The 17812-nt window shown below is 33.1% G+C and overlaps 1 protein-coding gene across 2 annotated transcripts in view; it reads left to right on the top strand.

Moving 5' to 3' along the window:
* LOC140436724 (uronyl 2-sulfotransferase-like) overlaps window positions 1–13526 on the top strand; it is a 47121-nt gene extending 33595 nt beyond the window's left edge. For both annotated transcript variants that reach the window (XM_072525780.1, XM_072525779.1), the window contains 2 exons: window positions 6676–6842; window positions 13285–13526. In XM_072525780.1, the coding sequence (XP_072381881.1) occupies window positions 6676–6842; window positions 13285–13439 (322 nt within the window). In that variant the 3' untranslated portion in view covers window positions 13440–13526. The remainder of the gene's footprint in view (window positions 1–6675; window positions 6843–13284) is intronic.
* The last annotated feature ends 4286 nt before the right edge of the window (window positions 13527–17812 follow it).

The following is a 17812-nucleotide window of genomic DNA, read 5'->3' as shown; positions in this document are numbered from 1 at the left end:
GGAATTTTTGAATTCTTCTCAAAGTACGTTCAATGGCCAGCAGTTGGCACATCATGATATTCCTTCATAATGGCTTCACACTACTGTGGGTACTACTAACTGAGCCTCTTCTTCCGACGAGTAACGGTAGAGTACTTCTTGTGTGAATAAGTCTCCACGGTCTGTCCATTTTACTTAATCATTCGAATTTGGGTCTTCGAATGATTGGATTATTTTGGCAACATCTGAATCTTTCAATTGTTCTACCCTCGTCTCATATGCTGACCGATGGAGCAAGTTAATTTGCACTTCAAATTTCACGCAGGATAGTATATTATTCTGTTCACATGGTAGTCTGACAAGTGTATCGGCTACCATGTTACGTTTGCCGTAATCAGATCCTGCTGCACTTTGCCGAGGAATTTGCGACACAATTGGTCTCATTTAGCATAATTATAGCCGCTTCTTTGATTTTTCTCTTTTTACCATCTGTTTCTTTTAGGACTATACTTAAATCGTTTCATTGAACCCTATGTTCATTTTCCCATGCGTGTTTACATATTTGAGATGTATCAAATTCTCTATTTTTAATGGCCTTGATGTTTCACCTAAATAAAACTGATCGCATTCACAAGGTATTTTATAAATACAATTATTTGTTCTTTCTTGTTCATTGTTAGGTTTAGTTTTAGATCAAATAGATTTCAATGTGTTTTTTTTTTAAGTTTTTCTAATAATCCTTTTATGTATGGTATTGTTATTTTCCACGTACATATTATTCCTTGTGTATGCTGTAGGATTTCGTTCTAAATTGTTTTGTTCTATTCGGTCGATTGTTGAAAATTCCTTATTTTTAAACAATAAAGGATAATCATTTTTTAATAAAACATATGTTAACAAATGTTTCTTCTCTAAGAACGATTTTTAGTTAAAACAAGTAATTTTGGCTCTATCGTATAAGGATTTAATGATTCCCTTTTAATTATTGATGTTGTGATTTGATTTGTAATTTAGATATCTGTTGGTGTGTATTGGTTTTCTATAAACCTGAGTCTCGTTCCAGAATCTCATATCCAGAATTGTTCTTAGAGATTAAAACTCAAGGATAGGAAGTGTGTTATTATATTCCTTTTCTATGCTAAATGTTATTGTCTCTCCTTTACCGTTTATATCAGTCAGAAATGTGTCCAACAACTCCTGATCCATGAGGCCATGTTCAGAGTACTTCATTCTACATATCTTGTTTAGAAATAATATTTGTTTTGTATAAAACTTAAGAGGTCGCTGGTTAAATGATATTAGATAAATAATATTAAAGAAAAAATGCAATATTTTGTTTGTAAATAAATTAGCGAAATTAACTAGCCATACTCATTATTGTTGTCTGTACAAAGAACATAGACTTACCCTTTGAAATATTGAAGTCGTATTCTTAGCAAGTGAAATCTCGTTGGTATACCATGTCGGGACGCCCGAGGCTCGATAGGACGAGAACCGATCACACTAGGTCCGTTTGGTTCGCTGTCTTGGAATGAAGTGTAAGTGTCGTCTTGAGATCGTCAGAAACCACCCTCTGTCCACGCTTCGAGGTGGTCGGTAGCAAGAGGGTATACCCATAAATAACTCTATTGTATTGCGATTTTGAGTGGCGATAATTTAAGTTAATTGTCACCGTAATGCGATACTGTACTCTTGTGTGTATTGGCGACACAAAAATAACAAAAGAAGTCAAATTCTCCGTACTTAAAACATAATAAATGAGATAGCCAGTTTAACAATTTTACGAAATAACAGGAAACAATATATTTTAACAAAGTCGTTAGGATACACCATTGAATTAGATCACATTATAGTACACTAAAAGAAAAATATTATTAGTAAAAATATGAAAAGAAATAGTACATACTTTCCCAAACAATATTTGTTTTAAAATCTCCCATAAATATATCGGCTAATGGAGATTGCCCATTGCTAGATCAAAATTTTGTTTATAGAATTAATTATTTAGTTAAAAATAGGTATTATCAGTACATAATGTCAATAACTCCATTACAGTGGACATATTTAGTTTTGTTCTAGTTGCCAATGTATCATCATTTTGAATTTATTTAAAAAATGTCTATTTTTTATAAGTTTAAGAATTACAGTGAATTCTCATTTTTAGTGAAATAAAGTACAAGTTAAAATACAGTATACAGTATTGAATAAAAGTTATGGCAAAAAAGTAAAATGACTGACTTTCAAAGAATAATTTGTTAGCTTTGGATGTTAGATGTCTATACTTCCATTGTTCAGGTAACAGTTTTCCGCAGTTGCAGCCTTCATCGCTCCAGCATATCACCAACACAGATTACGCAAACTTCACCAATAGTGTCTCACCGCTTTCCAAGAAAACAGCGTTTTTGAAATAATATCAATCAGTAGCGCACCTAGAATTTGCCTCTGGGGGGGGGGGGGTTTGGTTGGTCACCAAATTTTTTTTGTGAAGTGAAGTATTTGAGTCCACACCAGCACATACTTGCAGATCATCTAATGAACTTACTGTAATGGATACTGATTATAGGTCAAATAATATATTACAACAAAATATAATAAAATATATTTGCGGTTATTTAATTAACAAAACTCTTTAAGTTCATATTTGATACCTGTGACAATTATTCAAAAATCTATAGTCTATACAGGGTGAGTCATGAGGAACTTTACATACTTCTACCATATGTAGAGTCCCTCAGGGAGCATATCATGTGGCCACTAAAAAATGTCAACTCCTCTTCTTTATTAATTAACAGGGTGATTTGTGTAATTGACCATTTATTTCATTTTACTGTAGTGTTTATACGGCTCATTTGATTTTTTTAATTTTTGCATGATACAGTACACTACTATCAAGCATTCGACTGGTATTAGCTAAACTAAAAAATTCCAGGTCTGACTTTGGTTATTAAAATTCGTATTAAATATTACACCCTGTATAATTTTTTTTCAAAATGCAATAAGTGATTTTCAAACTACATAAATAGCCAATGAAAACGACATATGCGACAATGTTGTCGCACTTTTATTAAATTTTTAGTGAACTATCAAATCTTACCAAAAATAGAACAACCATAATGAAGTATCAAATTATAAGGTATTAATTTAAACAAATGTTATAAATTTCAAACATTTTAATTAAAATGAGTTCCTACAATATAATCTAATACGTAGAAAATTAACATCTTTACTGTCACTTTGTATTATCTCTACGATAGAATCAATTGTTTTTCAATTTTAAATTTTTACTCATAGATCGTATTGGGGCATTATTTTCGATAAATAATAAATTAAATTGATTAAAAAGTCAAACCTCTTGTATGTGTTAGTTTTTGTTGATTGTAAATGATTAAAATTTTATGTCAAATAATAATGCATTGCATCAACTGTACTAAATAAAAATAAATCTAAATAAGTTTAAAATGAAGGTTGGCGTTGACCGTTTGACGTTTCTGGATATTTTATACCCATTGTCATTATTGTCATTATCAATTGTTATTTATGTGTACAAGAATACATATTTCTTCTGTCATATCTACGTTAAGTACATTGTGTTAGTTTTGGTAGAGCTTTTGTTACTTTCGTTCAAAATGCCACATCAGTTTTCGACCACAGAATATGCAGACATAATATTTGTTTATGGATTCTGTAATGGGAATGGTAGGGCTGCTAGTAGAGAATATCGCAGGAGATTTCCTAATCGTCGAACTCCCAGTCATTCAACATTTGGGTCAGTTTTTAATTATTTGCGAGAAAATGGCACTTTTCCTAGTGGAACAACAGAGCGACATGTAGATGAAGCGCAGGAAGATGACATTATGGACGCCGTTACTATGAACCCTACAATAAGCACTAGACAAGTAAGTCGAGAACTCAATGTTACTCAATCAAAAGTAAGTAGAGTCTTACAAAAAAATAATCTATACCCATATCACATTCAAATGGTTCAGCGACTACATGCTGGAGATGAGATCGATAGGTTGGAATTTTGTAGATGGATTAACAATAATCGACCAACGCTATACAGGACACTATTTACAGATGAAGCCCAATTTACCAGAGACGGGATAAATAATTCACGAAATTCACATGTGTGGGCAGAAGAAAATCCCCATGCTATTCGAGAACGTAGTTCTCAATTAAGGTTTTCGGTTAACGTGTGGATTGGTGTCATAAATAACCAATTAGTAGGTCCTCACTTTTTTGATGGTCCTTTAACAGGGCAGGTCTATTTGAACTTTCTACAAAATATTTTGCCGAATTTGCTTGCCAACGCGAACGTTGCTATCCGAGGGATGTATTTTCAGCATGATGGGGCACCCCCACACTTTTTACTGGCAGTGAGACAACATCTCAATAATGTTTATGGCAACAGGTGGATAGGACGTGCAGGTCCTATTTCGTGGCCTTCAAGATCCCCTGATTTCAATCCCGTTGATTACCATATTTGGGGACGATTGAAGCAACTAGTTTACGCAGTGAATATTAATAACCGACAACAATTAATTGATAGAATTATACATTGTTGTAATACTATTAGAAACGATCCCCAGAGTATCCGTAATTGAATACGTCAATTAACAATTCGGCAACAAAAATGTGTACAGGCTGCAGGGTTCCATTTCGAAAATCTATTTTGAATTATTTTTATTTTGTTACCATTATTGTATCTTTTCCAGTTCTAATTTATGGGTTTATCATAACTATGTACATATTTTTAGTTTTTTTTTAAATTGTTCTTCGTTATTGTTAGTAGTTACTGTTTTTTGTTGTGCAGTGACTCAGTTTATCATTTCAATTAAAATGTTTGAAATTTATAACATTTGTTTAAATTAATTACCTTATAATTTGATACTTCATTATGGTTGTTCTATTTTTGGTAAGATTTGATCGTTCACTAAAAATTTAATAAAAGTGCGACAACATTATCGCATATGTCGTTTTCATTGGCTATTTATGTAGTTTGAAAATCACTTATTGCATTTAAAAAAATATATATACAGGGTGTAATATTTAATACGAATCCCTAAATTAATTTTTCCAAAGCCAGTCCTGGAATTTTTTAGTTTAGCTAATACCAGTCGAATGCTTGATAGTAGTGTACTGTATCATGCAAAAATTAAAAAAATCAAATGAGCCGTATAAACACTACAGTAAAATGAAATAAATGACACAAATCACCCTGTTAATTAATAAAGAAGGAGTTGATATTTTTTAGTGGCCACATGATATGCTCCCTGAGGGACTCTTCATATGGTAGAAGTATGTAAAGTTCCGAGTGTCGATCGGATAGCCAAGCGGGCTGGGCGGCTGGCTTCTCCTTCGCTTCAATGCGAGAGATGTCAGTTCAAATCCCCGGCCCGGTGAATAGAAAACAAAAAGGCTAACGCAGCAGTTTAAAATTCTAAAATGGATCTGCGGCTTAGTCTAGAATATGCTGGTATCTGATCGGCCTATGGTGGAGCAGTACGGCAAGAGATAAGGGCTTGCGGCTAGGTGATACTCCTCCATAGATCCCTACCGGAAGGGCGTGAAACGCCTAAATACCGGGTATATATATATGTAAAGTTCCTCATGACTCACCCTGTATATAAATCTATAAAGATTTAGATGATAAAACTGGCTCCTTAGATACATATGGCAACTTAAGGATAACAAACAATAATTTTGCATTGTTCATATCTTCAGAAGTTTATTTTTGATACAAATTTTAAATAAATGATATTGCAAAATAATGTTGGTAATTTTGTACAATGTTTAAAAAATTTTTTTATACATCCTTGTCAAAATTTTCTACTTATATTAAAATTGTATATTCGAGTACGACTATTTTCTACTTTAGAGTATATAAATCGTAATTTTAAAAATCAATTTAATATTAACAATTATATAATATTTATATATAATTTATATATTATATATATATATATATATATATATATATATATATATATATACACTAATCCCAAATAGTGAACATCCTAACACGCGCTACCATTGAACTTTTTAATGCACCAGATAAAATTTCACTACACAACACTGGTTCCGTTTAAAACATGGCTGATTCCGTCTGCGCGGACGAGATGCGCGTACTTATCTTGACAAGCAGAGTGGGCATTCTGATTGTTTTATTATTCTGTGGTGGTAGTAGTAGTAGTAATAGTAGTTGGAAGTACATTTTGGTATAATACAATTGCTAGTCATCTTAAACACATACGTTGTTTTAGCTAGGTGCATGTGCATTCATTTATTTAAAATCAATTTTCAGAAGAAATGATTACCTACATATTATTCAGAGATTAAATATACATAAATGGTATGAAACAATTACTGTGATCTTAGTAATTCAACGACTCACAATTCACGTGGTTAACTTTACCAGCATGCACCAACAAAGTATTTACCCTTGCCAATTGTTTAACATGTGAGGAAAATATGGATTTTTATATTATATACGATTATATTAACAACATACCATACAAATCAACTATTAAACTCGTCTACCTCTATTACCTCCATTGCCAAATATACAATATGAGAGTTTGAGAAGTAGAGATGGCTTTGTCGCTCACTGCATAGTTTTATATCGTATATTTTACAGTACTGTTTTGAAGAACACGTTTACAAATATCGTATTATATCTTATGTGTATTTTTATAGGAGTCTAAACAACGAATGGGCTTTACAACGTGCCAAACAAAATGTAGCGAAATATTATCCAGTCGTTGGTGTTTTAGAGGAACTCAATGCTACACTAGAGGTTTTTGAAAACACAATACCGTACTTTTTCAAGGGGGTACAAAAATTGTACCAAAAAGAGTTTCTTCGTAAGTATGCTAACAGATGTATAGTTTATTTGTAGAAAAAATATGTTTTCATACCAAAAGTTGCTTCTATTTTAGAAGTAGGTACGTACATAAATCGGATAATTCACTTTAATTATTTTTATCTAACCTTAAAAATTTATTTTTTTTATAAACATAATTATTTAGATATTACACATTGTTTCTTTTTTATATTTCAGTTAAGTATGAAATTTCGAGCATTTTTATAATTTTGTGTAATAGCTTTATAAATCTGGTACTCGTTCATGAAAACTTTCATGAGCGTGTATAGGGTTAGACTTGTACCCTTTGTTTATCCTATATGTAACAATACCTTATCCGTGGTCCAGTATTGTTTGTCTGTTAAAATAAATGTCTTGACGGACCCCTAGACGAGAAGCGAGTGTCCTTGTATTTTCCATCGACGTGTTCTTCTATTAATTATTCGTCTATTTCGTTTTAGGGATATCGGTGTGCATTTGTCTGAGAGAAATAATCTCTACTTATGTGTATATACTTTCTTAAGGAATATATTATAACCTTTCGAGACTGGCTGAATGACGAAAGACTATGCCACAAAAAAAATTGTGTATAATAGTAAAAACTCATAAATTACTCAACTCAACCAAAATGTACTTCCACTTACCACTTAAGTACACTTATATAATTGAAATAGATTTACCTACGTCTGCTACATTTATTCTTTCTTTTTATTAACGTATATTCCTGAATCGTCGAAAACTATTTGCACGATTTTCAGTTTATCTACTGCTACTTGTAATAGTAATTTGGTGATAACGTTTATCTTTGATTAGTTGCAAGAGCTTATATTTTTGATGTCAAACATTTATTGGTGCGCCTAGTGGGCGAGAATAGTATGGAATAATCGTAAGCACGGTCCCTTACTGGTATAATATCAATATTAACTATCAATTTCATTTTCACCGTCCGATCGTCCAGTAAGGGCCACCTTTGTTTTTCTCATGGCAGGATATAAAAGGGGTTGTGTTATATAGGTAGCACCTTTTATCGGAACGGCCACATAGATGAGAGATGATTCTGTATAACTGGTGCTCATAAGACATCTAACTCTCACTTATGGCTCCACGTGCCATTTCCCGTATTGGTCTGCAAGATAAATTGAGTATAAGCAATTCACTTCCATTTACTGGCCACTATCCACAACAACTTCGGGTGGAAGAGCTGGTAATTGAAAGAACACGCTTTTCTCTTGAAACTTACAAATCGGCCTCGAAGGCCGGTAAGGATGGAAAAGACAAGAGAAAACTATTGTGTTAAAGATTTAACGTGATAAATCTACTATAATAATCAGTACTAAAGGTAACAAAGATTGTTTATGGGACATTGCAGGTTTGTGACTATGGGAATTGAAGCACAAGATCCGACAAAGGGGGAGTAGAAAAGGACTACCAAATCGTTAAGCGGCGAAATACAGAAAAAAAGACACTAAAATTGTCTAACGTGACAATATGTACATGGAACGTAAAAAGGATGTATCAAAACGGTAAAATGCATAACATTATTTAGTAAATGAGTAGACTAAATGTAAACATTGCGACATTTTGGCCTAATTCAGGATATATTTCGACAAAAACTGGTACATTATATTACTTTGGAAGATTTGATAACTAAGATTGATGAGAAGTAGCAATTCTTGTCGATACAAGGGTCAACAAAGCAGCCGAAGGTTTTGATCTAATTTTAAAAAGAGTTATGCTGCTTCAAAATAAGGAACTCTCACACAAAACTAAATTTGATTCAGGTATACAGAAGCTGGAACAGAAACATTACCAACATATTGAAGATGACTTAAAAATAACTAAGAACAGACAAATCAATATAGTTATAAGCGACTTCAATGCAAACGTCGATGGGGGGAGAGCTGGAAAAATAATGGGAGACCAAGAACTACGGAGAGTAATAAAAAATGGATCTATTTATTCTGCTAAGAATAGGAGCAGGTAATTACAAACAAGTTTTTTAACTGAGAGGGTTGTACACATTGAGCTTGCCGGCGGATAAGCCAGAATATCTAGTAAGGGACTAAATAAAATATCATGATAAAAGCTTACATATAAGAAAATAGGAAAGAACCCCAAAACTAGAAGTAAAAAAACTGAAGGAAGTTGGTGTAAAAGAGAAACTCGAACAAAAAATATCTAAAAGCCTTGACAAATCGGACACCAACATCAATGAAATCAACAAACAGTGAGAGACGCTAAAAAACTGCACCTTCGTTCCATATCAAGGGATGTTAAAAGAGCCGGTAAGAAACAAAGATAATTGGATGAGTGATGAAATACTGGATATGATGGACCAACGGGGACAAGCTAAGAATAAAGACAATCACAAATACGGAACCATTATCACTGAGATCAGAAAAAGGATAAAACACAAAACAAATTGTAAAGAATCATGTATAGATTGAAGATCTTCATAACAAATACGACCTATTTATCCTACATGGTTAAACCTACAGGGTTAAAAAAATTATAAATAAAAATTACAAAGCAGAAACCAAACTGCAGATCTCTTAGATAAAAATGGGAATCAAATAATGAGGACTGAGCAAAAGCTAAAACGATCGAAAAAGCACATTGGGTAAAAAATCCTGGGCCAGACGAACTGCCTAGTTACATCCTTAACATAGTAGAAGATGAGCACCTGGATGCACTGGTAAAGCTCTTGAATCTACCAAAAACTTGACATGGACATAGAAGAAACACAATTTGGATTGCGTGAGACTTTCGACAAGTCCGCCACAAAATGATAAAGGATAAATGTCTTCAAAACAAAACAAAGAAACTACAAAACTTCGAGTTATAGAGAATCTATAGTATTGGCAGCGATGAAAATAAACATTACACACATAATCGTTTCTCTTCTACCGTTATGTGTCGAGGGATGCAAAATAAGCATTGATGAGCACATAATCAGAATAAGTCTGAAATTAAAAAAGGGGGTTAGGCAGGGTTGTGTACTTCTCGCTACTACTGTTCAACGCATATTCTGAAGAAATAATATCCTAGAAGAAATAACAACGGAAAACACAAAAGCTGCAAGTTAGGCATTGTGAGAGATACTACGTTCCTCAATTGATTATGCAAGGAAAGATCCAGAACAAAAGTTACAAAGGAAATAGAAGAACCTAATAGCTTCGTAACTTGAAGAAAGTGGTAAGGCATGTAAGATTAAAATAGTCTGGATAATTGCCAACCTCCGTCGCGGAAATGGAACGTAAAGAAGAAGGATAAAAAATAATCAAATTTACGATATGGCAGAAAGTAGGCCTGATAATGAATAAATCAGATTGGCTTGGGCGGCATTATGCAAATTAAGTTATATATTGAAAAACAACAGATATTTACAATACCTTCAAACGAGAATATTTAACAAATCTAATATATATACTCCCTATTTTCACATATGATAAAAGTTTGTAACATCAAACCCTTACAAAGGCAAGTAAAACTTAGTATATAAAACCCGAGTAACAATATAGGCACTAATGTGAACAAGACAAAATTGTGAGTGAGGGAATAAACAGGTAATATAAAAGAGGAGAAATATGCTCCTGGGACAGGGGTGCTCGATCGACAGCAATAAGTTCTGGGTAAGTATTTAAGTAATAGCTTAATTGTTTCATAATGTCGACGGAGTTAATTTTAACATCGTTCGTCTAGTCCCTGCTCTCTCTTGCATAATGGCTGTTATTCCGAATGTCAGCTTCACACGGGTGCTCTCAGAGTAGAGTTCTCTGAATTCCTAATATTCAACAAACCCTTATATGTCTGCACTATGTATATATGGTCAGACCTACGTCGAAGACAGAGTGCTGATAGTTGACGGACACTTCTTTCAGAGATCTTTCGGGCTTGTTGGGAAGTAATACCATGAACAGTCAGTTGCTCGGAGTAAATTCTGGGAAGTCATGTGGTCCTCTTTATCCGAATGAGCGAGCTTTTGGCTCACCTAGAGAGGTTTTTTTCATGGGAGATCTCTAACTAACTTTGTGTCAGTGAAGATATAGAATTGATCGTGGATTAGTAAGCTGTCATGGCGGAAACACCTGGAACGATTTCATGTAAAGAAGTCCTCTGCACCCTTCTGAGTGTACAGGAGAGCTTTTGGATCTCAAATGGGGTCTGCGGCCAAAAGTTGGATCAAAAAACTCTAGAGACTCACCTTTTTCTTCAGGTGAAAATCTCATCCTGCCACAAACGATCGATTTAATTTCGATCCATAACATAGAAAAATGATTTTCGCCCCTTCTAGATCTACTTGTTCACGATGACGCCAATACAAATGAAAGTTGCTGACTATAGTGGCTGCAGGCTAGGCTGTATAGAAGTTATGGGCATACAAAAGCCTTTGATGCCATATTAAGCCATCCGGCTCTTTACTGTATAGCACTGGCTATGATAGCCGTCGATCACCGAAAGTAATTGGAGGTGTAGGTGGAGGGGTACAGTGGTTGGAGGCGACCAATCTCCAGGCGGCTAGACAATAACCAAGGAGGTTATTGTGAAATTTGGAAGCAGGTTCTAAGGCACTGTCCTGTGCTTTCCAGTGTACAGCAAATTATAATCCACAATACTGAGCTCTCTTTAACATTCTCTGTTCACATTCCTGACGTAAATGTGAACAGCTTACAGAAAAAAAAACAGCATGGACCTGAGATGAAGTGACGATATTAATCAATCTGACGATCAAGACGGATCATTAATAGCCAGCGGAATAAACAACGTGATTCATATGTCAAGAATCAATAGAAGAATATACAGTACATACATGCTACTTTATGGTCTTCTGAACTAACTTGTTTAAACTCGCGTTCATATTATGAAACCTACTTTCTTTTATTTCTTATAATGATGGGAATAAGCCACAATTAAAGGTTAAAGTACGTTTGTTGACGTTTCAATTTTCACTTCGGAAATCGTTCTCAAAATACAAACATTAGTAACTTAAACAAATTTTGTTTTTTTGTTACTTCGTGAAAAGTTATTCCCATAATTTAATTTTATCTGACTCATTTATATTGACAATTCAGACATACATTATACATTTTAAAGTAGACGACTTTAAAATGATATTGCCAATATTGTTAAGTTGCGTTCCTGGGACGACTTTACTTGTAAGATAGTTCATTCGATTACATGAAATCAACTTGAGAATATCCGTCAGAAAAAATCATAGCATGTAATTCGTCTTTAAAAAGACAAACACATGCCATGATGACAGTAAAAATCTCCTGTTAGTGATTCCATAGTAAATTATGAGGGAAAAACCAGGAAAAAAACCTCATAATACTATCCCCACATGGTCAGTATTTGGTCGTGCATTTAGTTTACTTTCAATAAACACCAAATTCTGATTTTATATGTTTTTTATTAAAAAAAAAAAAACATAAATGATGTATCCTCTATATGTTACCGACTTATAATACCGACTAATACTGGCATTTCTCTTTTAATAACCTCCCCTTTTAATACGGTTTAATATCTTAGAACGAGATCCTACAGCATATACAAGGAATAATACGAGGAAAATAACAATACCAGACATAAAAGGATTATCAGAAAAACTTAAAAGGATAGGAAATAAATTCAACATTTCAACAACATTCAAAACAACAAACACATTGAGATCTATTTTGTCTAAAACCAAACCTAACATTATATTAAAAGGAAAATATCAGTATTAGTAAGTCGGTAACATATAGAGGATACATCATTAGTAGTAAACTAAATGCACGACCAAATACTTACCATGTCGGGATAGTATTATGAAGTTTTTTTCCTGGCTTTTCCCTCATAATCAACTATGGAATCACTAACAGGAGATTTTTAGTGTCATCATGGCATGTTTCTGTCTTTTTAAAGACGAATTACATGCTATGATTTTTTCTGACGGATATTCTCAAGTTAAAGTTGATTTCATGTAAAAGTCGTCCCAGGAACGCAACTCAACAATATTGGCAATATCATTTTAAAGTCGTCTACTTTAAAATGTATAATGTATGTCTGAACTGTCAATATAAATGAGTCAGATAAAATTAAATTGTTAGAAGAATTTTTCACGAAGTAACGAATAAACAAAATTTGTTTAATTTCCTAATATTTGTATTTTGAGAACGATTTCCGAAGTGGAAATTGAAACGTCAATAAACGTACTTTAACCTTTAATTGTGGCTTATTCCCATTTAAATAGTAATTACTTTAACATGCTACAAGAAAATAGCTTCAGAACAATATTCTTATAATGAAAATATAACTCATTTTATTTTCACTAGTTTTTAAAAATATGCATCACATCTTTGCATTTCGTGTTTTTTTTTATTTACTGATAAATATTAGAAGAAAATTTAGAATATGTAAGTATGCAGTTTCTCATTCTGTTTGTATAAATATTTATTTTGTAGATCTCCAAAATAATAGGAAAAAAGCGGATGTTCCCAAAATAGTAATACAACAATTAGAAGACACTTTAATCAATGAAATAGAGTTTTATGAATGGATAAAAAGTAGACTATTTAGGCAGCTACAAATTTTGTATGGAGAACATCATAACCATTAATACTCAGTGTTTACTAATTTGGAAGGTAGTGCAGACATCGACACTACTTTCACATTGATATTTGGGAAACAAAGTATTAGCTTTATCAAGTAAGATATTAATCTGTATTATATGAAATTTAATAAAAATATGTTTTCAGTATTTGCATTATTTTTATTTTCAGTATAGTCATAGTTACATAATAGGGAACAGAGATCCAAATAATATGCAGACCGAAGATGATCTCCAAAGATTAACGGACATTTTCAATACAAGAGCAAAAAAAAAAAGAATAAGAAAATTTCAGCAGGAAAAACCAAATGTATGGCAACATCGAAACCCACTACGATATAAAATCGAAATGGACGGGAAATTTTTTAAGCAGGAAATGCAGTTTAACTATCTGAGAATAGATAAAACTATGTATTTATGGAGATATTGAAGAAGTTTGACAAGTCTTGAAGCAAATAAAGTGGAGGAATCTCTTAATGATACAGTCTGGAAGAACAAGCACACAAGGATCTATAAAACGGCAATTAGACCTGTAATGACATACACGTAGAAGACATAAATACAGGTTACATTAGCAGAACACATTAGCGGAATGACAGAAGATAGGATGGTAAGAACAGCACGATCATCAAATGGTCAAGAAGTGTTGGAAGACCAAGAAAGATATGGTGTCATAATTTAAACAATGCAGGAGGCTAATATCGCAAAAGAAACAGGTGTAAGGAGCCTATATATAAAAAAGAAAAAAAAGCATTGATTGAAAATGTATTTAAACCCTTAGAGACAAAAATACATATTTTTAAACCAATAAAATTATTTATTTGCTATCAGCACATATCCAGAAGAATGGTTATAGCTTAGATCATAGACATTTTTTAAAATTTAGATCATGGAGACACAATGTTTCGTCTATACGTGCCCCATCATGTCTATCTTACCCTTTCTATTATTTCCAATAATTCTACAATTAGCATATCTTATTATTATGTAATACTTCCTTCTACCTATAAAGTCATTAACGCAAGATATTACAAGTACTGGTATATTCCAATTGTCTTTTTTCTTTTCCTGACTTACTATTTTTAAAATTATTATTCCTTTTCCTCACTTTTAGTTCTGCCTTAAGTCTTTCCAAAAAACAACATACCATCAACATATTTGCAAAACCAATATATATCTTCCTTCAGCTAAGTAAAGACAATATTGATCCCTAATTCCACTTGAAATTGGTCATCCTTTCCAACAAGTTAATATTCTAACTAATCAGTAGATACTTCTTCCGCATTCAATGCATATGACAAAACTTCTTGGGATATTTAACAGATTGGTGTCAGGTATTTCTGTTTATCCAAGTATTGGCATTCTTTCATTCTCCTTTATATTTCAAATTAGCTAAAGGTTGTTCGGAAGATATTTTTGTTTAAATTATTCCATAACGAATCCAAGACGATAACATTTACAATCAAATAATTAATTTCCTAATTCCTATCGACATAACAATAATTTCATCGATTCCGGTCCTGATTTAAGTAATCAGCAAATAATTCGCTCTGCAATAATTATTCTAATCAATCTCTAATTTATTTGTAACACCCATTCCATCAACGCAGATCCAAAAGTCTTTCTCTCGTGCATGTCATATGCAATTTTGAAATCTAAATACAACTGGAGTACAACTAACACTTATCTGTAATTTGTTTTACAGAAAAGAGCTGGTAGTTCGTAGATCTATTACTCTTAAAAACGCCTTTCAGGACAGCTTCAGCTATAGGAAATCAGTCTTACTTCTAATATCCTAATAGCAAAAATTTTATACCTACATTTGTCAGTCAAATCGCTCTATAATTTGAACAATCCAGGACATCGTTTTTCTTACAGAGGATAATATTATCGTTGTGTTCCATTTTTTTGTCGTTTCTTCTTTTTATTATATTATGCAATTTCTCTAACGAAATGACCTTCTGGGTCACATTGTGTTATATAGCTAGATGCATATATTTTTTGGGTATCAACGTCGCTTGCTGCACACTATTCATCTATAGCTTCCCATAATTTTTTTCGCATTCATTATTGTATCCACCATTGAAACAAACTTTATCTTCCACTAATCAGCTGGCCTTGCTTACCTTTAATCATTGGTTGGAAATCCTTCTTTACTGTTCCCTCTTATATTTTTACTTTGCTTATATTCTTTTAACTCTTCTAAAAGGGATTTCTCATATCTATATTTTTGTCGGCATTTTTCTTTACGTTCTTCTTAGCTTCTGATTCTTCATAGCTACCGATTCTCTTATTCACCTGTTTGTCATTTCCAGCCAAGAATTAATTTACAAACTGTTCACATTGAGCACCAAACTAATCTGTTTTCCTACATCTGCTCTTGTTTTCAAGTATATCCTCTGTTATAAAATTTATAAGTCTCATTTGTTGGAAATGATGTTGGATTGATGTCTTCACTGTCATCTGCTGTTGGCAAATGGACATTAATTAATGTACATATCCTATGGATAATGGTTTAATTTGTGAGATGTTGATTATCAATAAAATCCACTCCTCTGTCTTCGTTGTATATTGAATAAAGTATGCAATTTCCGTTCCATCTGTTCTCCTAAACTGCAACAATTTTTATGTTATACTTCAATTAATGTTTTATTATTCTTAATGCTGTTTTCTGAGCCACAGTGGGTACATTCCAAGTGGCTAAAACTAGATGATTATTCTTTCGTAATCCGTGTCCTCACCGGGTCATATTTGTGAATCCAACTATTCCATATTTGTAGGTCTTTCGCAATAAGAGTATTTTACGGAATGAACTTGTTAGCCCAACTCCCAAACGCCAACCTGAAGGACCAGGGATTTTTTGTTGTGGTCTGCTTCCCCTAGGTGGTGTTCCTTTTTCTCAATTCTAGTTATTCCACTGATTTTCGGTCGTCAGTGCCTCGTTTGTTATTTAACAGGTAGTGCCAGGTAACAAGTTACCACTTGTGAATGTGAGTGTGACATTTAAGAAGAAAAGGCTATTCGGGTAGCTTCCTACCCATTGCTTCCCTAAAATGAGTCTATCTATCTATACAGCCCTTGCTGTCCAATTTTGGACATAGGCCTCCTCTTTCTTCTTCCACGTCTCTCTATTGTAGGCAGTTTGTATCCACTTCGAGCCTGTGTATTTCTTGTTTCTCTAAAATGTGTATATTATACAAAAAAAGCATGCAGAACATGACAAATACACTAACTGACAGTAACACTAACAGTTAAGTACATTCTTAACTGTTCTCTTCTTGAAAGCATTGTCGCAATGATGTTGATAATACTTCAAAGGAATTAAAGAATTGGAATAATGTAGACGATCTTTATTCCAACTGAATGTTCTTAAATAATGAGAAATTGGCTTTAAGGTTTGACGAACAAAGCCTTAACCTTTTAAATATTATCCCAAAGTTTGGTGACCACTGAGCGACCTAATAAATTACAGTGACATCATATACCTTCAATGTCACCTCCAGATGATGCAACCTGTAGACTTGTAAGTGTTTCACCCGAAGTAGCCAACCATATTAACCCAATCCTAAAGCCAGTCGACTTCGACTGGCCACGACACACATGGAAGAGCCGTGGAACCTCATTATAACGAGACATGATAATGTATGTCCACATAAATAGTAATGGGACGAAATTTCACTACCGGTGATTTAGAAATCACATAACTACCGTTCCTTGCTAACTTCGGTAACCGTGATCACTGACCAGATATATCAGTTACTAATTTCGTCATCGTCTCACAAAACTTGTTTATATAATAAATATTATAATATTCACGGTGAACGCTACGGTCACGGGGACTAAATCATCACTAAATCAGACTACCAGGTTTCGTATAAGTGACTTGTGTTGTGTGATTCATATCAAAATTTCAAGGAAGGCATACTTCTCTTCTAGCTTGATTATCTTCTGTTGTGAAATATTGCGATCGGGTTAAGTTTAAGTAATATTATATGCCTATACAGTATATCTGTATTATCTAAATGCTTAACCTCAAATTGAATATACCGAATAACCTCTAGCTTTGTATGTTCCAAAAATGGAGCTTGGCTGTATATGTTGCTAATTGAGGTTTTTCTTTTTAGTTTGGGATTATGGGTGTGAAAACATTTTATGGAAAGAAAACGAGTTGTTCAGCTGACACTATGAACAATCCAATCGATGACCTAACTGAGAAGCAGTTTGATTATGTAGATATATACTAAACTTTTAACATCTGGTAATTTAACAAAGGTGGATTTTAGGAACGGCACTTTTTAAAATAATAAATTTAAAATAATGCCATTAAAGGTATTGAATATATTTTATGAAAGTTCATAAAAAAAAATTAAGTGAAATACTAG

Source organism: Diabrotica undecimpunctata, chromosome 3, assembly GCF_040954645.1.
Source record: "Diabrotica undecimpunctata isolate CICGRU chromosome 3, icDiaUnde3, whole genome shotgun sequence".
In the NCBI taxonomy this organism is placed as follows: domain Eukaryota; kingdom Metazoa; phylum Arthropoda; class Insecta; order Coleoptera; family Chrysomelidae; genus Diabrotica; species Diabrotica undecimpunctata.
The sequence above is the reverse complement of the archived record's forward strand: the minus strand, read 5'-3'. Positions and strand labels throughout refer to the sequence as shown.